Genomic DNA, 21,798 nt, shown 5'->3' on the forward strand with positions numbered 1-21,798 from the left:
GTGCAGCCTTGTGTGTTGGTGCAGGCAGCAGTTTTGACCAGTGGTGGAAGACGTACTCTAACCACGTACAGGTAAGCCCTATATGGTTGATCGGAGTCCCTCAGGTCTCTGGTCTACACTAATGTACCATCGTTTTTTCCCAGGCTCAAGGTAACCTGGGAGGCATACCCTTTTTGGGTTTATGATCCAGTCAGGAGTGCATGGTAACTTGTGTCATGTTGTAGTCAGGTTTGTAGTAATCAGGCCGGAACAACCAAAAAGGAATCAGTATTACCCAAAATTCCCTGGGATCAAGGGCACCATAATTTTAGGGCTTATCCAATAAAAGTCATGATGCAGCGCATATCCGACATGTTACTTCTTGGAATAGTTAGTTTGGTATATCCATATTTTATTCCAACTCTAGCGACTTGCGAGACAAAAATCAAACATGGGGGACCAAAACAAAGCAACGCCAAAAAACCCCGGAATACAATGGTCCTAATATCCGGTGTACACCACGCCTAGACTGGATCACACGGGAAAGTCTGGTGATGCAAGGTTACTCCAAAGTTTGGCAAGAAATTTAAAATAATTGCTCCATTGATTAGTATTAATAATTCAAAATATGCACCTCGTTGACTTACAACACTTCCTGTTGATTTTACTATTTGAAGATCTAGAGTTCAATTACATTTTTACTACTGACACTAATGTATTTATGTATTTGTGACATGCTTGTAGTACAGTTTAGTCTCAATGTCTTGACTGTATCATTAATCAGCCCAGAGTACTCTAGGAGACAGTCTACCAACAATCAGTGTCCACCTCCCCCACCCCAAAAAATACTACTTGCTGCCTGTCTCACAGTGTTATATTTAAATTTACTTCCCAGAACTCAGATAATGCACTGCTCAACCTGTCAGACAGTTTCAGTGTGTTCAGTGTGTGTGCAATGTGTGCATGCGTGCGCTACTGTTCATGAATAATTATGTAAATCAAATTCTTCTTTTCTCCTTCCACTTCTTTAACCAATTCTGCCTTTCATTCCTCTCTCTCTCTCTCTCTGGGCTGTTGCCAGGAACATTAACAAGCATAATGTTTCTTCTACTGTATGTATTTGCTGGTTTTAAATATACTTTTGGCTGGTCCCAGTGATATAGGCCAGCATCATAATATTATAGCATAAGCTTAAGACATTGACATCCGTTTGTGTGCAAAGTATTCTCAGAGTACTCCTAGCTGGGACCGGGCCCATATTTAACGGCGGTCTAAGCGAACGGGAACGCCACGCGGGCCAAAATAATTCCCATCTCGGAGGCCAAGATGCAACTACGTACATCGTTAAGTCATCTTTCTGCTGATTTAATTCAACCTCAAGCACCGAACACATACAGTACAGCACTGTATACACGAGCTAAATGTATACTACATCACCCAACACTATCACCTGCAGACAGGACTGAATCTACAAGCTATGGGAACAATGTGACGCAACGCGTGGGAATGAAGGGGAGGGAGAGAGGGAAAAGATCTCAGACTGGTTTGTTCAACATGACAGTGAGTTCACTGCGGGGAATTTGTTTGCAGTTTTACAATATTCTTTGACACAGAATCAAAATATGGTCATGATTCACTACGAGCTTGGATGGCTTGGTTCCAGGCTTGAATACAATTTAAAAACTTATTTTTTTGGAAATCTCGATAGGCGAAATTAATGGGTTTTATATCTGTGGCACCGCAAAATGGCCGGCACGGCTATGCCCTACTGAGCGCTGTCGGGATATGGCGGAACGGGAGACTCACATCATGTGTGTACAGCAGAAAAACGTGTACTGTAGCAACTGCGTGGCGCAATCATGTGAGTATGTATGTACTGTATGTTTACGGTATGTTGTTGGATTGAAGGATTAAAGCAGCTCTAAAAGAAACTAGCAAGGTAAATTAACCCATTTAGACCTGAGGACGCATCTGTGTCACCTTATAGCGTTTAACCACTTTAACCATTATTTGAAATTGACCAAATACATATCATTTTGGGGGTCCTTGACAATGAAAAGGTTTGAGAACCGCTGACATAGAAACATAGGTATTTCAGAAAACTGTCATAATTTAGAAGACATTTTGTATAATCTGGCCTCAGGTCTTAATGGCTGGTGTATGCAGTATATATATAATAATAATGATGGCACACTCACACACACCTGTTGGATCCCGTAGGTCCAGCCCTGGCGTATGCGGTCTCGTGCCCAGACATTGTGTGCGTTCTCAGCCAGTTTGTCCACCATGGCCTCCTGGGTTGAGGCCAGTTTAATGTGACCCAGATCCATGGGTGCAGGCTTGTAACCACCGGACAACTCGTAGCTAGAAGAAAAGAAACAAGATTCATCTGAACCACTTTAAACCTGTGTGTCCCTATTTTGGCCATGTCATTATAGGTACACAAATAAGCAAAAGGATTGTGTTGCGAAGTGAGGCATTGTGAGCTTGTGGATTGCCTATTTGAGCTATTTCTTAAATGAGAGCATAAATGGACCCAGTTTACCCTATAAAGTAGGGATACATTCATATCACATTATATACAGTGGATTCAAAGGCATAGTCCACTCGTACAAAGGTATGTATGTATGTATGTACAGTATGTATAACGCTGTCTCTTGGTGCCCAAGATAAATTTCTCCTCAGAGACAATAAAGGCTAATTGAATTGAATTTTCACATTGGCCTGTTATAGTGCCACCAGGAGGCCACAACCTGACCTGCCCTGGTGGAGACCTGTGCCCCGAGGGTCACTTTATCTAGTTGTAAATTGTGAAGGTTATAAAACATAAAAATAAATCTAATGTGTGTGACTTACGTTGAGGCCAGTTTCATGCTCTTAACCTTCTGAACAGCATGTTCATCAGCTAGTCCAACATGGCAACCGAGGGCCAGTAGAGTTCTGAAAGACACACACACACACACACACACACACACACACACACACACACACACACACACACACACACACACACACACACACGAAAAAGGTTAATCAATCAAGATGAGTGTGGGGTGTGTGAGGTGGTATTAAATCATCAATGCTTTTGAAATGGTCCCACTATGACACACTCAATAAGTCCAAATCAAATATTATGTATAGGAGAAAGAAAGAAAAAAACAGACGCCTAATGGACAGTTCCATCCTGCCAGCTCGTTAGAAACCGGACCATTTAATGACATCCCAACCAGGAGCCTGCCGCCTGTCACCTAGACTCAAGTCACAAAGTTCTGCTACATTTACATAGCACTTACATAGCACGCTGTCAAATTCTCAGTGTTCATTTACGCCTACGTTTGGATACATTCATTTGCACTCTCTTCGGAGTTAAAAGAACACCAAGGATTTTACTGTGCACAATAGCAAGCCTACAAGTGCTGTGAATGCTACGTGTACTGTATGTGAGCTTGTAGGTCTGTTATTTTCTGTGTTTTGATCTCGCTGTCTCCATCTCTCTCCCTTGCTAGAGATGCACGTCATAAACCTGATTTCAGGGCCTCTCTGTGGAGCAGTGGTTCTCAACCTGTGGGTCGGGACCCCCAGGAGGTCACAAAGCGTATTTTCACAATAATTATGTGGAACCGAGTCAAAGTCGGTGTGTGTGTGTGCGTGAGTGTGTGTGTGCGTGCATGCGTGCGTGCGTGCCATCGACTTTATGCATGACCATACGGTCCACATGAGGTCTCCAGACATCAAAACAGGCAAAAATAGCAGATCTAAAAGATCGTAGATCGGCTATTTTCGGACGGTTTTCTTAGTCCCACTGCTGCTGGATTTCGGACTATTCCTGCCCTGTCCCGCGATGCAGTTGCATTTCGGACCGCCCGCAGCTAATTTCTGACTGAGCTTTCCTGCCTGCATGCAATATGAAAATGAAATACTCCTGCTTCATCTGGCAATATTACCGTCTAGTTATGCTTAATCCAGCAAAATTTCCATTGGGATCCAAAAACATTACAAACAGAAACAGACAGACAGACAGACAGACAGACAGACAGACAGACAGACAGCACGAAGAGCGACACAGTGGCCTTGGGTGCACATATTGCTTAACAGAAGGTTATTAAATATAAGCATTATGTGTACACACACAACAGCAATTCTATATTACGTTCTCCACTGCATTTAGCCATACGATGAACACACATGCTTCATGTGTGCTACAGTACATCCAGAGTATGGTGGTACGATGCAGGATTGTTTTTGACCAGGCATTCCCGCCTGCAGGCATTTCAACTGTTGGGTCTCATGGGATCCCAATCCCAATGCATGGACAAATATACTGTATACTGTAGCCTGGCCTAGAGGACCCCAGTTAATTAAGTATATAGGGTTTAAGAGGTTAATTAATGACCATCCATCCGTCCATCTATATACAAGTTAATCTTTGTTCGTACTCTCACCTACTGTATGGCCATGAAGTGTGGGTCATGACTGAAAGAACAAGCTCATGGATAAAGCTCCATCTCCCTTAGGGTCAGAGGTTCGTTCCCCCGGGGGAGACTCTGAGAAGAGCTGCTCCTCCCTTACATGGAAAGGTCATGGAGGCCACGGAGCAGACCATCCACCAGGGAGGAGGATTATATCTCTACGCTGGCCTTAGAACGCCTCAGGATCTCAGTATCAGTGTTGATTCTATCCACTGTCTCTATGCACTGCCTCAGGATCTCAGTATCAGTGTTGATTCTATCCACTGTCTCTATATGCACTGCCTCAGGATCTCAGTATCAGTGTTGATTCTATCCACTGTCTCTATGCACTGCCTCAGGATCTCAGTATCAGTGTTGATTCTATCCACTGTGTCTATCCACTGCCTCAGGATCTCAGTATCAGTGTTGATTCTATCCACTGTCTCTATGCACTGCCTCAGGATCTCAGTATCAGTGTTCATTCTATCCACTGTCTCTATCCACTGCCTCAGGATCTCAGTATCAGTGTTGATTCTATCCACTGTCTCTATCCACTGCCTCAGGATCTCAGTATCAGTGTTGATTCTATCCACTGTCTCTATCCACTGCCTCAGGATCTCAGTATCAGTGTTGATTCTATCCACTGTCTCTATCCACTGCCTCAGGATCTCAGTATCAGAGTTGATTCTATCCACTGTCTCTATCCACTGCCTCAGGATCTCAGTATCAGAGTTGATTCTATCCACTGTCTCTATCCACTGCCTCAGGATCTCAGTATCAGTGTTGATTCTATCCACTGTCTCTATCCACTGCCTCAGGATCTCAGTATCAGTGTTGATTCTATCCACTGTCTCTATGCACTGCCTCAGGATCTCAGTATCAGTGTTGATTCTATCCACTGTCTCTATCCACTGCCTCAGGATCAGTGTTGATTCTATCCACTGTATCCACTGCCTCAGGATCTCAGTATCAGTGTTGATTCTATCCACTGAAACTATGATGAAAAATATTTGTCAACTACCTTTTTTCACAGAGGAAAATTAAATAAACTAGTAGAGAAGATTAGTAGAGAAGAGTTTGTAATTTAGTAGAACTAAATGACGAACCATTTCATGTTTGGTTGCACTCAGGTGTTGTGTTCTGTAAACAGCAGACCTACAAGCTCACAACATGTCGCGCTGCGATGCACTGTGAGCTTGTAGATCTGCTATTTTCAGCACACAACATCAGCCATCAAGGCCTGACAACATACATTTTCACTAAAACACTAAAACATTTCAGATAACTAAAATATAGAAATAATGAAATTTTATTTTATTTTATTCAAAAGACTTGGCTCCGGGGAAAGTCTGGGATTCTCTGCTGGAACTGTTACCCCTGCGACCCGATGGGTAAGTGGGATGAAACTAGAGAAACGGTTGAATGGCACTTCTAATGAGAGCGCAAAATCTGTCTTGGAAGAGCCACCCATCGACTAATCTAATATACGGCAACCTTCTTCACTAGTCCGATCCAGAAGAACACAGTTTGCCGGCCACTGCTACAGAGCTGACAATGAGGTTATATCTTCCCTTCTTCTCTGGAGTCCTGCCTCAAAGCAGACCAGAGGTAGAAAACTGTCGTTCCCTGATGTCATCGCTAGTAGGGACACAGGCATCAGTAAGCAGGAACTGGGGATGGCAATGTAGGACCGGGAAGTCTGGCGTAATATTGTGAAATCCACGATCTCGACCGCGGTTGAAAAATGATGATGAAGTGGGATAAAGATGGATGGCTGGATGGACGGATGAATGCCATGCGTTTAGTTTTGTGTTGGTGTAACAAGCGAGGCCTACTTGAGCGTCTCCAGGGACATCTGGAGGTTGTAGCTGCGCTCTTGCTCGGGAAGCTTGGAAAACTCCACCAGGCACGGATGCTGCCGCTTATTGTCGTCTCGCACCTGCAATACACAGACATACTGTAGTGTGTGCAGGTGCACACACACATGCGTGCACGTGCACATGCAGGCAACGGATATTGACCCTGGATACATCCAGGGAGACGGTAGCTATACAGTAATATGCTCTGTGTTTATTTACCAAAATGGACCCATTTGGTTACATTTGTACAGTCTCAGAGTTCAACTAACTAACTTTAAGTCTCAGAGTGTACAATTGTACTGCGTAATAGGAGGTAGCTGTTCAGTTCTAATAGATAGCCAAATCAAATGGAACAGGAGTATTTTTCTGGTCCCGGGGGAGGGAGGGGAAATTGTTTTTGCAGCTTCTGCTTCACCCAGCTGATGGCTGCTCAGATGGCTTTTATGAGGGCATTGAGGGAGCTGTTAGGGGTTTACGTGTCTTCCTCAGGCGACATGTAGACTGGACGAACCCGGGGTCAAACCGCCTACCTTCTCCACCCACCCACTCCCCCCCTATGCCTGCCCCCATTAATAGCACTCAGATGCATGATTAACAATAAATGGATCAAGGTTGCTCACGGCTCCATAGGTCCAGCCCAGCTCGATCTTGTTCATCACCCACAGTTCATGTATGTTTTCTGCCAGCTTCTCACGGATCCTCTCAAGGTGGGGTGGTAACACAATCTGTACATACATACATACACAAACACACACAAAATAAGCATGTACAGTACATGATACAGTACCACCAAACTAACCAAATATAATTGGGATGGTGGATCTTCATATCCATCATATTTGGCTTGGCTCAGCTGCAAGTTTGAAACGGAGGCACATATGAATGGTGTTTAAGGTTAAATTCTGCCGCTAAGCCAATCAAAACGACGCTAGGGGAAACAGGAATGCAATGCACACCTTCTGGAAAAGGGTATTGCTTCTATGTGCATGTGTGTTTACCTGGCTGGTATCTACAGGGACAGGTGTGAAGGCGGCCTGTGACAGAGTGATCATAGGTCCCAGCATGTTTACCTGGCTGGTATCTACAGGGACAGGTGTGAAGGCGGCCTGTGACAGAGTGATCATAGGTCCCAGCATGTTTACCTGGCTGGTATCTACAGGGACAGGTGTGAAGGCGGCCTGTGACAGAGTGATCATAGGTCCCAGCATGTTTACCTGGCTGGTATCTACAGGGACAGGTGTGAAGGCGGCCTGTGACAGAGTGATCATAGGTCCCAGCAGGTCTCTGGTTCCAGTGAGATCCAGTTTGTACTCCTGGCTGTGTTCCACCCTCAGCTTCTCTCTGGGCAGCACCGCCTCGTAACAGGGAGCGTAGCCGGGCGGAGGGAGGAACTTGAACTCCCCGTGACGACCCCCCAGCAAGAAACGCACTCTGAGAGCAGAGCAGAGGAGAGACACAATCGAGATCATTATCAGAAGCAGAAGGACAACAAATAAAGAGAAGAGAAGGTCGAAGAGAAGAATCTCCCAAAGCTCTGTGAGAATGCAGCTAAATGCCTGCATTGTAAGTTTAAAAGTATGAATTGTAATTTGAATAGAACAGAAGGTAAACATAAGATATACTGTAAACCAGTGCTTCTCAAACTTCTTCATTTCAAGGACCCCTAGCTAATTTACTATGCATTATATGCCAGTGACGCCACGTGCCCCCATAACTCTGAGTGTGTACAAATGGACCATTGGTCAAATTTGTACACTCTTAGAGTTACCAGTCATTTAGCGTAGGACCCCCTGCGACCAGTGCTGTAGCCTACATTAGGAATATGATTATTCCCTGTGTGACATGAATGACATTCCCTGTGCGTGGTGTGACGTCAATGGATGAAATGCTTAGCAGACGGTATACTGTACGCTTGTTCCCCCCACAACTTCGGCACAGCATACTACATATATACAAGTAGCACCACTGCCTGGAACTCCCACAAGGACCGCTGGGGGTCACAGGACCCCAATTAGAGAACCACTGCTGTAAAAAGGGCTGCATGCCGCTTCTCTCTCTCCCTATTTCCTGTCTCTCTTCACTTGATACTATCAACAAAGGCAGAAAAGCCAAAAACAAATCTTTAAAAAAAAAAACAACAGCCACGGGGCAGTCTTCAAATGCTCACTTGACCCCTGCAGAGAAGCTGACCACGGGGAAGAACAGGCCGTCAGAGTTGAAGTTCTCGAACATGCCCTGAACCGGCTGGCCGTTGATCCTGAAGGAGATGCTCGGGGCGCTCAGGTCCAGACAACAGCTCACCACGTCCTCCACCTTCAACAGGTGCTGGTTGGGAGAGCTGACCGTCCGCGCAACGCAGCCTGCAGGGGAGCACGAGGGCAATTCAGGCCATTTTCATTTAATTCAGGAATGGAAATATAATTTTATATACAGGTATGGTGGAATTACAGCTATTCTGTCGCTACCATAATACACCACTTAGCTTAACATAATTGCATTCGGGCTGGGAGAAATATTGAGCTGTTATCCCAGCTGATATTGTGTGTGCGTGCGTGTGTAATATTGTGTGTGCGTGCGTGTGTAATATTGTGTGTGCGTGCGTGTGTAATATTGTGTGTGCGTGCGAGTGTCCGACGTGCGTACATGGCGAGGACACTCGCACGCACACACAATATCAGCTGGGATAACAGCTCAATATTTCTCCCAGCCCGAATGCAATTATGTTAAGCTAAGTGGTGTATTATGGTAGCGACAGAATAGCTGTACATCACAGGGCCAAAGCCAGGTGACAGGTTATGAGTGTTCTTTAACAGTATGGTAAATAGTTCAGAGAGACAGAGAGGGTTGACAGAATATAGAAAGACATACTCTAGATAACACCGAAAACAAGATGAAGATATACTGCATATGGAAATAAACTTAAGAGAGAGACAGAGGAAAGAGATGGAGCAGGGGCGGAAGGGAGATAGAACTGACGGTTAAATAGACGTATTAAAGACAACATACTGTCTGTCTGTCACCCCCCCACACACACACACACACACACACACACAATATGCAGCAGAGAAATGGCAAGTTAAAAAGGAGAGAACAGAAAATATACAGTATAACATGGTGGTGAACAATTGTGACAGACTGTCACAATTGCCAAAAAAGACTATATTTAAGTGTTTTAAATGTTCTGTGGACACGTCGAGCAGCTCATAAAAAAGTACTGGCTTTCACTTCATTGTCACTGTCCACTTGCTCCCCCCACCCACCCCTTCCCTTTGACAGTCACCAAAGCAATTCTCCCGGCCTGTATATCTCCTTTGCCAGATGGAAAAAGCAAACCTTTTCCAATACAATTCTATCAGTAAAATCTGCATCACAACAACAATGCGGGTGTCTCTTTGACTACTTTCACATTTTCTGCTTGTCAAGCATCATCCGATGAAAGGTTAGGAGTCGAGTTGACTCTTCCTATTCGCCCGTTTGTCAGTGAAGCTTCAGAAAAAAATGGTACTGTGCCCAGTACCATAATCATGTCACATGTGAAAGGAGAGAGAGGAGAGAACGAGAAGACAGAGAATATTCTAACAGCCAAGCATGTCCGCCCTGCCCCTCTCTCTGTCTTTGTAAATGACACTCCTGAGGACCATTAGCTCCTAGTACCTACATAGGATTGACTTTCACGCACAATTAACCCCCCTTCTTCCTTCCACGAGCCGCCTCTAGTTCCACCCAAACATCCATCCATCCATCCCTATCTCCCTAATTCATCTCATTCTCCCTCCCTAACTGTAAGGCTAAAGCCGAAAAACAGCCGAACTACAAGGTTGCAGATCATGGTTTTGGTGCACACCGCCAGCATGCAACTAAGACAGTCATAATTCCAATCCAGAACCAGAACCCTAAACATACCCTCTGAATGTTTAAAAGCCTTACCACAACTTCTAATTGTAAAGCTATCTCTCATGGTCATTTCATGATAATTGTGGGGACATGTGATCCTCACAATTATAGTAATACAAGCAAATACACACACGCCACGCACACACACGCGCGCACACGTGCATATACGCCAGGGGCGTGGGAAGACATCAGACGCCATGGCGTCCTGAGCAGCTGCTCCCTCTAGGGTGCGATCGTTAACAGGCAGACATGTTTAACATTTCATGGCGTTCCTGTGAAGAGTAATGCCTACTGTAAATTTAAGCTCCGTCGTATGACGGTGTCACACAGCCGGAAAAAGCTGATCTGCAAGCTCGCAACGTGTCGCAGATGCAGCGTGCTGTGAGCTTATAGATCTGATACTTGCCGGCACGTCACACAATCGCACAACAAAGTACAAACTAGCCATTATACTAATGGAGTCTGCACGGGGGTCCCTCTGCTGTTACTATGGGTGCCAGAATAGATCACAGGGGGAACATGTGCAGCTTTTCCTGAAGCTAAATGTGCATTAGCGTTGACGTGCGTGCGTGCGTGCGTGCATGCATGCATGTGTACGAAAAATAAAACATAATGCAGTCAGCCCACTCGTACCGCTCATAGAGAGGATTAACGAGGGTTGCTCTGTTTCAGGAGATAAGCCTACGGACTAGACTAACAACTGAGCTCCCAACGGTGGCTTTTATTTAGTTTGACTGTCTGAAGGGTGCATGAGTTATGTGTCTGTCAAGTTTGTCTCTGTCATTCTTTCTCTCTTTCCCCCACTAACTCTTAAACACCTACCCGGTCTCGCTCGCTCGTGCACGTACTCAGATTAATGTCTCATTGTAACACCTTGAGCCCACAGTTGGCTCTGGACTTCTTTATAAGTGTCATATTCAGCTGTGTGGTGAATAAGAACTGCCTATTCCTTTCTCATACACAGCTACGGTACAGTACAATGCCTGCCTCTTCCCCACACCACACACAGCTCTCTCTCTCTCTCTCTCTCTCTCTCTCTCTCTCTCTCTCTTTTCGTTCTCACACAGTATACAGTATAAACGCTGCCACTCTGAAGTCAATAACTCTGACAGTTGAATGTGTTGAATGAGACTCACGCCATTTGCTATGGGATATCTTTTGGCCTCACAACGTAGAGTGAACGACTAGAGGCCACCAGTAGATAAGTCTCTTTCTCTATCGTGCGCACACACACACACACACACACACACACACACACACACACACACACACACACACACACACACACACACACAAGTGTACAGTGTGCCATATCCTGTCACTTGGCCCCCATCTCTCTCTCTCTCTCTTTTCGACAAATGGACAATTACGGGTCCATTTGGTTCCATTTGTACACTCTCAGAGTTACACACCCGAAAGGAAGCCCCTCAAGGAATGAAGGTCCCTGGACCCCACTTTGAGACACATGTGGTGTAGCAGAGTCTTCAGTGAGCCGATACGCACATTATCAGCACTTTGACTTTTTTACTCATTAACGTTGGTAACGCATGTGAAGGAAGAGAAGTGGCCCTGTGCATAAAGCCTATTCTGAGCTCTCTCTCTCTCTCTCTCTCATTCTTCCTCTGCTCTTCCTCTCTCTCTCTCTCTCTCTCTCTCGCACACCCCCAGTGGTCCACCCCTCCTCACCAGACCACAGGTGGAGTCCGTCAAAGCCGTAGGAGTACAGGTCGTCTCCGACCCCGTTGCCCCCCCAGCCCTCGCCGCCTCCGGGGTAGGGGGCGTAGCCGTCCGTGTTGGCCCAGCCCAACCTCAGGTGGGTGGCCTCGGCCGTGACGAACGGCGTCGCATGGTCCACGATGAGCTCATAGTACCACTTCCTGTACTGGGCGGAGCCATCGCTGACACCCAGGAAGATGTTGGGACGCATGCTGTGAGAGAGAGAGAGAGAGAGAGAGAGAGAAAGAGAGATAGAGAGAGAGAGAGATGGACAGAGAGGGAGAGGAAGGGAGAGAGAGGCAGAGGGAGAGAAATAGAGAGACACTGCATGTCAGCGTGTGTACAAGTAAGGTCATCAGTAGGTCATGCGTGAGTGTGTGTGCATGGATGTGTGTGTGTGTGTGTGTGTGTGTGTGTGTGTGTGTGTGTGTGTGTGTGTGTGTGTGTGTGTGTGTGTGTGTGTGTGCGTGTACTGTGTATGCGTGCTTGCGTGTGTGTGTGTGTGTGTGTGTGTGTGCGTGTACTGTGTATACGTGCGTGCGTGTACTGTGTATACGTGCGTGCATTGTACCTGCTGACATGGTTGACTAGTCGGGTCTGCAGTAACAGATCCCTGCCAGGCAGTAGGTTGTCACAGATCAGGTGCTGGTTTGAGCGCACTGCTACGCCATGGCACACACACAGAGAACACAGCACGTCTAATACCTGGAGCATACACACACACACACGCACGCACACACACGCACACATAAGAATATACTATAAACTACAAAGGGGTGCTCTGCTGAGCACGTACACTTGTACAGTGTCTGCTACAATGTGTAAGGGCCCAGGTCCACGAGTAGAACTGTGTTGCGTTGCATAATCAGGGGCATACATTTGTTGTTTTTTTGTTTTGTTTAGTTTAGTTTTTTAGGAGTTTCAGAAGAGGCAGAATATTCATATATTATATTGTACAGTAACTAGTTGGTTAGTTTTAACTTTTAACATAAAGAGTTGAAAGCTAAATTCATACACAAATTCCTCCTTTGAGAAGATGGGGAGGAGATGAGGTGTTAGCAAGAGCATGGTACTAATTCCTTTGATGGTGTCAGTGTTTTTGAGGGGCGCTAGCCCCTCCTACACACAGGTTTAATGTTTTTAGTTCAAAGTTTGTATTGTAAACGCATTGACAATGAAGGGGAAATTTATCATATTGTCTCTTTATTATTAATGGCATTTAATGTTTGTGTTGTTTTACATCACCATTACATCACCATATCAACATTAAACTTTAAAATATTAGCGCCCCTCACTTCACACGCGTGTGATTTCTTTGTATACTTTTGTTGTTTTTTAATCAGAATGTGAAGTTTTTCAGAAAACGTAGATCAGGATTTGGAAGCACTTATTTTTTTAGAATCAGCTTCAGGTGTGTACATGGGCTAGTGATTCAATGACATTTAATTAATTTACTTACTTTTCTTTCTTTTTACCACTTTTGCAGTTACACTAATGGACCTCTTCTCTTGCCTGCCATTCCAGCCACCAGAATGGGCCCACTGTACTGACTCGGACAGTGGCCCTTGGCTGTCGGGGTTGCAGGTCTGAGGGCCCCTCCTGACAGTCTGGCCTGTCAGTGGGGGATGTTCATCTGGGCTTAAGCCAGGATATGGAGCGGTACAATTACCAGCTGGCCCGTCTTTGTTTCCATCACTACTATGGTAGTGCAGCAGCGGTCCCATGTAACTTGTGGTCTGAATCAGAACTGACAGTGACAAACACGTTGTGGTCAGTCTTACAGAACTACTGCAGTTCTTACATCTTTACTGCGTTTCCACGCATTCATTTACAGAGACCTGGGCCAAAGTGGGCCTAAATAAGTGCCAATTGTGGCCCCACTCCCTGAGTGGTGTGCAAAGGTAGGACAAACAGGGCCAAACCGGTGACGTGTAATGTTGCTTGCTACTGATTCAATAGACTACATTTTCTCTCCCCCAGGACTTCAGGACATGTACATAGTTTTCTATGATTTTTGTTTTTATTTGTACATAATTTATACTGGATTTCTGGCACTGGATTTGTTGTGATTTGTTTACATGTGTTGTTAATAAATGTATCAATAACATTTTTACACTCTGGGCTTACAGACCTGTAAGGTTCCATTTGGTTAATTTTTTACACTCTGGGCTTACAGACCTGTAAGGTTCCATTTGGTTCATATGGATAGCTGAAGAATAGTGCCTGCACAATGTAATGTAGACAATTGGCCACATTGTTAGGCAAGAAGCAACAATTGTAGTTTGCTACGCATAGCTGTGGATTTGAGTGGATAAAAAGATTTTTGCCTCTTTCTTAATGTTTTGGACAATTTGGTCAATGTTTGACCAGTTTTTATATAGTATAGTTTGATTACCTTTGATGCAGTCTTTACTTAAAATGTCCCTTTACTGTTGGTCCCCGAGTTCCGACCCACAGGTTGAGAAGCACTGCTTAACAGGGTCAATTACTTTGTGTGGGTTTGATGACCACAGTTGGCGGCCAGAGACAAAAGGCAGGACTTCAGGACCTTCATCTTGGTCTCACTACAGAGATCACAGTCCACTTCAACAGGTTCGCTCTTCTGTGTTAGGGTCCGTTGCTTCTGTGTCTTCTTGAACTGATCGGCCATCTCAGAAACCAAAGTATTGACAAAGACCTCTGGTCTCTTATAGAATCTTTTCGTGCACAGTGGACATTGCCACACCATAGTATCCCAGTAATAGGTGATACAGGTCTTGCAGTAGTTGTGTCCACATGGAGTGGTGATTGGGTCCCTGAACACATCCAGACATATAGAACAACAAAGCTGCTCTTCAGCCAGGACAATCATAACCGATGACATTTTCTACACACTGAGGACAGTTTCAACGTCAAGTCAGTTTTATGTGTGTCAGACCACGTCACACTGTCGTCATGCTGCATGTGTGCAGCATTGCAACAGAGATGTGTGTGCAACTATAAGCTTCCGCTATCAGAGTACTTGGTGTCCAGTATAATGTCAGCGGTCATATATGATGCCCACCATTTATATCGGCCAGAGGACGTCTTACTTCGTCATTTAGTGCCCTAAACAAACATTAAAGTCCAAAGACTTGGCTGGCAAATACTTTACTTCATAAGTGCTCTTAACTAACATTAAGAATCCAATAGATTGGAGGTGCTGTCCCCCCTGGCCACCTCTCAAAAGGTTTGAGAACCACTCATTTACACTAAATTAGTATCAATGGTAACACTTGTGAAGGAAGTAAGGGCCCAATTTCTTTCCAATATGGCTGCTGTGCATAGAGCCTATTAGAGCTGTTCTGTACAGTAAGTGTGCTGTAGTACTTAAAGGGTCATGAAACCCTAAATATATATTTTTAATGTTAACAGATACACTGTTGCTGCTTGTCATAGGGAACAATAATAATTTCTTCATATTTGTGCTGCCTGCTGCTATTTTTCCTTTTCCGGTGGTTGAAGGAGGACATAATTGGTGCACCTCATTGGAGATTTTCTGTCTGTGTAACTTTCATGAAGGTGGAGGTTGGGAAAGAAGGAACAAACAAACAAACAGACAGGAGACATATAAACAAAGAATAATGAATTGCTGCCTCTTACCTTGTGGTTACGTCCATGCTTGTCCAGCAGAGAGATAATGGATTTAATGTGTCCCTCTTTGATGATGTTCAGAGCCTCAGGGCTCTCCACCAACACACAGTGAAGCACCTCTAGTATACCTGAGATGACAGTTTAAAAGCCATCGTTAGTCATTAGTCATCATCCTCTAGTATACCTGAGATGACATCGTTAGTCATTAGTCATCATTATAGAGGGTATGCGCGTGACATCATCATCAAACCCGGAAGTTATGCAGGAAATGCCTACTGAGTGGCAAAAAACTACTTTCTGTCCTTGACAACCCATACATCCAAACAGAAAAGTCCTAATTGATTGCAACGTTAAACTCACTTTGCATGTTGCTTTGCCACTCGATTTGCCACTCGATGTGCCATTCACTTTAAGCATGCGCATACCCTCTATTGAATGTGAGAGAAAAGACCTGTGACACCAGACTGCTCTCTCTAGAAAGCAAGTGAGTGAGCCACTAGGAGAACGAGTGCCGTCTTCTAGAAACACCGTAAATATTATGATGCGCGGGTCGATCTGTAACCCGCGGGTCGGGTCAGAGCAGCAAGAAATGTTGACTTCTTGTTCGTGGCGGGTCAAATAGGCGGGTCCCGCGGGTCAACGTTTTTTCCCCCAAGATTAGCATCTCTCTCTCTCTCTCTCTCTCTCTCTCTCTCTCTCTCTCCTGGCCTGTCTGCAGCTGTCCCACTGCTCCATGCTCTGAAATGTTCTCATCTCCCAGTGTGATCTGATATGAGAAGGAGCCTCCACTGCAGCTCAGTGTGAGTATCCATCACCGATAAGCAGCAGTCTGCTGCAGAATGCCAGCGTTCTGGATGCATGTGTAGACGTCATACAGCATGTTACGCCGAGGGCTCAGAGGCTATACCGTGGCTATGCTTGATTGATGCACGCGATGACCAATGGTGATGTAGCGACGGACGAGGTCATAAAACAACATTGCAGTTTGTGGTTGGCTGCTGATGGCCGATACCGTCCCGCAGTTTCAGCTGCAAGACAAACTGTTCAGTGCCAACATAAAAATGTAAGAAAGAGAAGCGTGGTCGGCTGCAGCCAGTGTCCTCCTATAGCCTCAGTGTAGTGGATTTCCTCGTCAATTTGACCACATACAGGATCCCCCAGAGAACCACGGTTTGATATGCAGATTAGACCACGCACCCCCATTTGAAAGTCTCTGGAACACGTTTACGGGTCCAATTTGGTTCCATTTGTTCAATACAGACCCTAACAATCGATCATTTAGCAGGGCACCCCATGGAACCCAAGTTGAGAACCAGTTCACACTATAACACGATTTAGTTTTCTGCAGAGATTGACCGATCAATATTTATAGTACAAATAATGATGAATTGATGGCTGATCATTATGAGTTGAGTGCTTAAATGAAAGTAAGTTGTCCTACCAGAAGAGGCCTCCAGACTCTCCAATCGGCTGATCAGCCAATCCAACGAGCCAGAAAACTGGGCACAGTTCTTCCTGTTACCCCTTATCAGTGCAGCTAGGAGAGGAGAGGACAGGAGAGATACACATTATTAACCTCAAATAGGCATTTGACAGACTTCAAGTTTCAAGGTTTCTTAATTGTTACATATTGTGTACAGGAGCAGTAAAAGTTCAATGCCGTAGCATCATCTTCAGCAAGAGATCAGCATTCAAGAAACACTATTCTGTGGAAACCTAGTTATGCATAGCCTGATGACCCGAGATGTCTTCCTAGTGCCTACCGATATGTCTAGGGACATCTAAACTCCACGTAGCGGAGAAAACATATTGCTAATAAATCCAATATGAATTCTCCATTATGAAGGAACGCTCTAAAGTCTTTGCATTTGTTCTGCAATGCAGTTATAGTTTCCACATGTGTAAGCCCTGCATTGATGTCACCAGGTGTGACGGTATAGCTGGAGATCTACAATCCAACACGCAGAGGCGTCTGGGAAAAATGCGAAGCCCTGTGCGAACATTAATTAATTAATTCATGTTTATTTTGACCTTCAATTTGCAAGTATAACTAATTGAAATTAACACCCCAAAATGTAGCCTAAGAGTATATGAAAGCTTTTTATAAATTATACTATTGGTATAAATAACGAATTAATATTTATTATAAATAACTAAATAACTAATGATCTTGCCAGTCAGATATGACATATCTAGGTCATATCAATGTAATCAGCAGAGGCTGCAGAACAGTGTTGCTTCTCCCTCTGCACACACTGACTGACCAGCTAAAGTTTATGCCTACTTTAAACCATAATATGACAAACCTTGGATTAATTCATCTGAAAACGAGCAGAAAGCACAAGGTAAGTGATTCACACATTCAGGGCATTGGGTGTTATTGGAAATGGAAGCACTGCGAACGAGTAGCTGTGTGTGGTTGCTGCTGACCACTGCGCTAAACATTATGACAGGCGCGTGGCGAGAGAGAGAGAGAGAGAGAGAGAGAGAGAGAGAGAGAGAGAGAGAGAGAGAGAGAGAGAATTGATATATAATGCACTCGTCTCGGATGTTACTCACAACTTCACAAGCAGCAGCTTTCCTTGCAGCAAATTGCAATAATGTCTTGATAATCCCGTCCAGTTTTAACACAGGGCCCCGCGGCTGATTGGATCACGGTTGGGTCGATGATTTTTGCAATGAATTTATCAAATGAAACTCTCAGTGAGGCTTTGAACTCTTATTTTTTTCTCTACGACTCGACTTCAACTTTCCCACCACCACACCGCCATACGCACAGTCAGCACCATCCACTGGTCCACCACGTAATGCGCAGACACGCAATGTCAGTGAAACTAATGTAAAATATGATCATGTAAGCTAAACTAGATTTTAGCACGCAGACACCCATTGTCAGCGAGTATAGGCCTACTACTAAATGTGAAATATATCAACATGTAAGCAAAACTATAGATATTAGGTCTGAGATGGAAAGTGATTGTTAACATTTATAAGCCTATTAAAAAGGGAGGGGGGACGCTGCACCGGGCCTCGCAAGACGCGAGGCCCGGTGCGTCGGCACCGTTCGCACTACCAGCCCTGCCAACACGCAATACTTTTCTCTTAAGTTTTACATTTGCTGCTCTTATTGTCATATATGTTTTAATTGCTTTGTTGTTATTATTGTTTTGTTTTAATTGGCTGTTTTTATGTATTGCACTGTGGCCCAGGGGCACTATACTTATTATTTTGCGACAAATGGCAATATGCTTGTTGAGTTTCTCTGATTTCCTATCCGTTTGGTAAGCTACTGTATGAGTATCAAATATTATTCTGTACATAATATCGTCTCTGTCAGGTGGAAACTTTATACAGTATGTCCAAAAACTGTTACTCTTCAAGATTAAAATGAAAAAGTACCCAAAGTGGCAGACCTTTGATACTTTTGTGTGACACCGTTATGATCAAGTAGGCTTAGTAGGGTATAAATTTACCCCAAAACAACCCTGACAGGAACAATATAAAGACATCTCTCTCTCTCTCTCTCTGAAGATAAACACAGCTATGCCTGTGGCAGCGCCCGGTGGGAACTGCAGGATACCAACCAGTGTTGTCTGTGCCCTCCGTTAAGACACAAACGCGCATACTGATCTATGCGCGCGCGTGTGCACTCACTGGGCGTATCTGTTGATCCATCAACACAGCACATGCCAACAAGCATATTTCTGTGTTGTTCTGTGTCATTTTGTGTTGGTGTGTGTGCATCTGATCGTCTGTTGTATTCACCAGAGACAAGGCACCGTTAGCCTGCCTAAGTTGCTAACCAGCAGTCACAAGAATGTTCACATTCATTTAAGCTGGCTGTGAGCAATGCCAACAAAACAGAGAAAACCAGACTTAACAACATCATGAAATGGTATATTGTAATTGTGGTAATGGTAATTTCCCACTGAAACAGGGGCTGTGTCTTTATTTAACATGTACATGTTTATGTTCGTGTTTAAGTCAACCGAGAGGTCAATCAATTAATCAAAACACAAAGGTGTGTGTGTGTGTGTGTGTGTGTGTGTGTGTGTGTGTGTGTGTGTGTGTGTGTGTGTGAGAGTGTGTGAGAGTGTGTGTGCGTGTGTGTGTGTGGTGGAGGGTGTGTGCATGCAGTGCTGTACGTTCTACAGTGTGTGTTTCTGGACCTGTGTGTTCTATTTGTGTGCATTTGCATGCATGAGTGTTTGTGTGTGTGTGTGTGTGTGTGTGTGTGTGTGTGTGTGTGTGTGTGTGTGTGTGTGTGTGTGTGTGCATGTGTGTGTGTGTGTGTGTGTGTGTGTGTGTGTGTGTGTGCGCGCGTGTGCGTTTGCGTGTGCGTGTGCGTGTGTGTGTGTGCATGCGTGCAATGCTCTCTCCTCACCCAGCAGCTCATATAATGAGTTGAGGATAGACTTCCAGGATTCGCCGGCCTCTTTTCCAGCAACGTCAGCGAAATGAGCCGCACTGCTGTACACATGAAGACGATCAATACATTCTAATACCAAGCTGATCATCCCCTGAGAGAGAGAGAGAGAGAGAGAGAGAGAGAGAGAGAGAGAGAGAGAGAGAGTGAGAAAGAGAGAGTGTGAGAGAGAGAGAGAGAGAGAGAGAGAGAGAGAGAGAGAGAGAGAGAGAGAGAGGGGAGAAAGGGGGGGTGGAGAGAGAAGATAATTAAGACAGAAGAGAGAAGAACGAAATAGAAGAGAGAGGAGAGAAGAGGATAAAATAAGACGAGAGGACAGGATATGGAGGGGGGAAAGTGTGGGAGAGATGAGAGAGATAATATATCTCTTACAACAGACAACAGAACAGAATGAATGACGCCTTCAAAGGAATACATATGAATGCACTAAGATATTCGTACATGTGCCATCCATCAATATGAACGGTCGGGGATGCGATCGTAGTGAAGATGAATATTCTGTGACGCAGGTACGCAAAAGGTACGCAAATACCAAAAAAGCTTGTCAGTGGCTAAACGCAGCCAGGAATACATCTGGCAGTGAATGAGTTTAAACTAATTTAGCCGTTGGTTAAGAACCAACGGCTTACAAGACCTAGAAGTACAAAGATATATAAAGTAACTAAACACTGTTTAGACCATCTTGGTTGGCGTAGTTATCGGTATCATTATCTCATATGATGTTGAACATCACTTAAAATTATAACATTACAGTGCATGCTGCCTACAGCCTGCCCGTAGGCGGTTCACAATCACAGCAGTGAGCACGCACGTGCACACACACACACACACACACACACACACACACACACACACACACACCTCCTCCTGAAAGAGGTTCTGTCGGTTCTTCAAGGCTCTCAGTCGGTTCTGCTTGTCCTCGTGCTCCAGGTGCTCGTCAGGGGGCTGGAAGTAGCCAATCAGATCCTGCAGGCTCAGGCTGACTGATTCGATTGGCAGATCGAGGGTTGATGTCTTTCCTTTTTTGCTGAGCGTGTCCAGACCCCTGACAGTGACAGAAGGACGGAAATACGTCTATGTAAAGCAGAGCAGAGGTTCTAATCCAATCCACATACTGTAAAACTACAGCGCTGAACCAAAGTGATGTACACGTGGTACCAAAAAACTAAAATACCAAGAGCAAAACAACAATACATAATAAAAATCACACCCGTGTGAAGTGAGGGGCGCTCATATCATCGTACATCATCATCTCATACTGGCCAATCAGAATGCCTGTTGCCACAAATTTAGGTCACATTTGGCGGACATTTGACCTAATTTCTCCTTTATTGTCAATGGCAAATATTGAGACGTGTGGCGTCAAAATCTGTATAGGAGGGGCCCTCAAAAAAGGGCAACATAAAGACAATGCAGTGGATTTAAATACAAGCAACGTTTGAGAAGGACTAACATGCGGTGGAAGATCGCTAGCCTATAGCGATAGAAAGCAATACATGAATTTACATGAACACTCATCTTTTAATTATATTACAAACTAATAAAAAACAAAGTTGGCCTTTAAGTTGAGTATGGTTTAAAGTTTGTAACTTGTGTACTTGTCCACATAATTGAGGTATGTGGGAGGATTAACTCATCTCTGTCTCACTTTATACAAGCACTATTGAGCTGCTGCTGTTCCATTAATCTGAGCTAAGTGGAATTTAAATTGTCATTAAAATATTCATTGAAATAGTAATTGGAATAGTAATTAAGGGCATATCATTCATCATAATGGGTACAGAGCCGCAATAAGTGTAATATTCTGTCACACAGCAGGTCTATGCGTGCGTGCCTGTGCATGTTTGTCTGAGTGTGTGTGTCT

At 44.5% G+C, this 21,798-nt stretch overlaps 1 protein-coding gene across 1 annotated transcript in view; it reads right to left on the reverse strand.

The window, feature by feature from the left end:
- ryr2a (ryanodine receptor 2a (cardiac)) overlaps positions 1-21,798 on the reverse strand; it is a gene marked incomplete at both ends in the record, with an annotated part of 231,061 nt that overhangs the window by 108,673 nt on the left and 100,590 nt on the right. The window contains 12 exons of the mRNA XM_080790070.1: positions 2,184-2,343; positions 2,836-2,919; positions 6,263-6,366; positions 6,907-7,011; positions 7,501-7,717; positions 8,454-8,646; positions 11,867-12,108; positions 12,468-12,601; positions 15,518-15,636; positions 16,950-17,045; positions 19,893-20,028; positions 20,796-20,979. Coding sequence (XP_080646196.1) covers positions 2,184-2,343; positions 2,836-2,919; positions 6,263-6,366; positions 6,907-7,011; positions 7,501-7,717; positions 8,454-8,646; positions 11,867-12,108; positions 12,468-12,601; positions 15,518-15,636; positions 16,950-17,045; positions 19,893-20,028; positions 20,796-20,979 — 1,774 coding nt within the window. The remainder of the gene's footprint in view (positions 1-2,183; positions 2,344-2,835; positions 2,920-6,262; positions 6,367-6,906; positions 7,012-7,500; positions 7,718-8,453; positions 8,647-11,866; positions 12,109-12,467; positions 12,602-15,517; positions 15,637-16,949; positions 17,046-19,892; positions 20,029-20,795; positions 20,980-21,798) is intronic.

The sequence above is a fragment of the Protomyctophum bolini genome (assembly GCF_963924005.1).
Source record: "Protomyctophum bolini genome assembly, chromosome: 18".
NCBI classification, from domain to species: Eukaryota; Metazoa; Chordata; class Actinopteri; order Myctophiformes; family Myctophidae; genus Protomyctophum; species Protomyctophum bolini.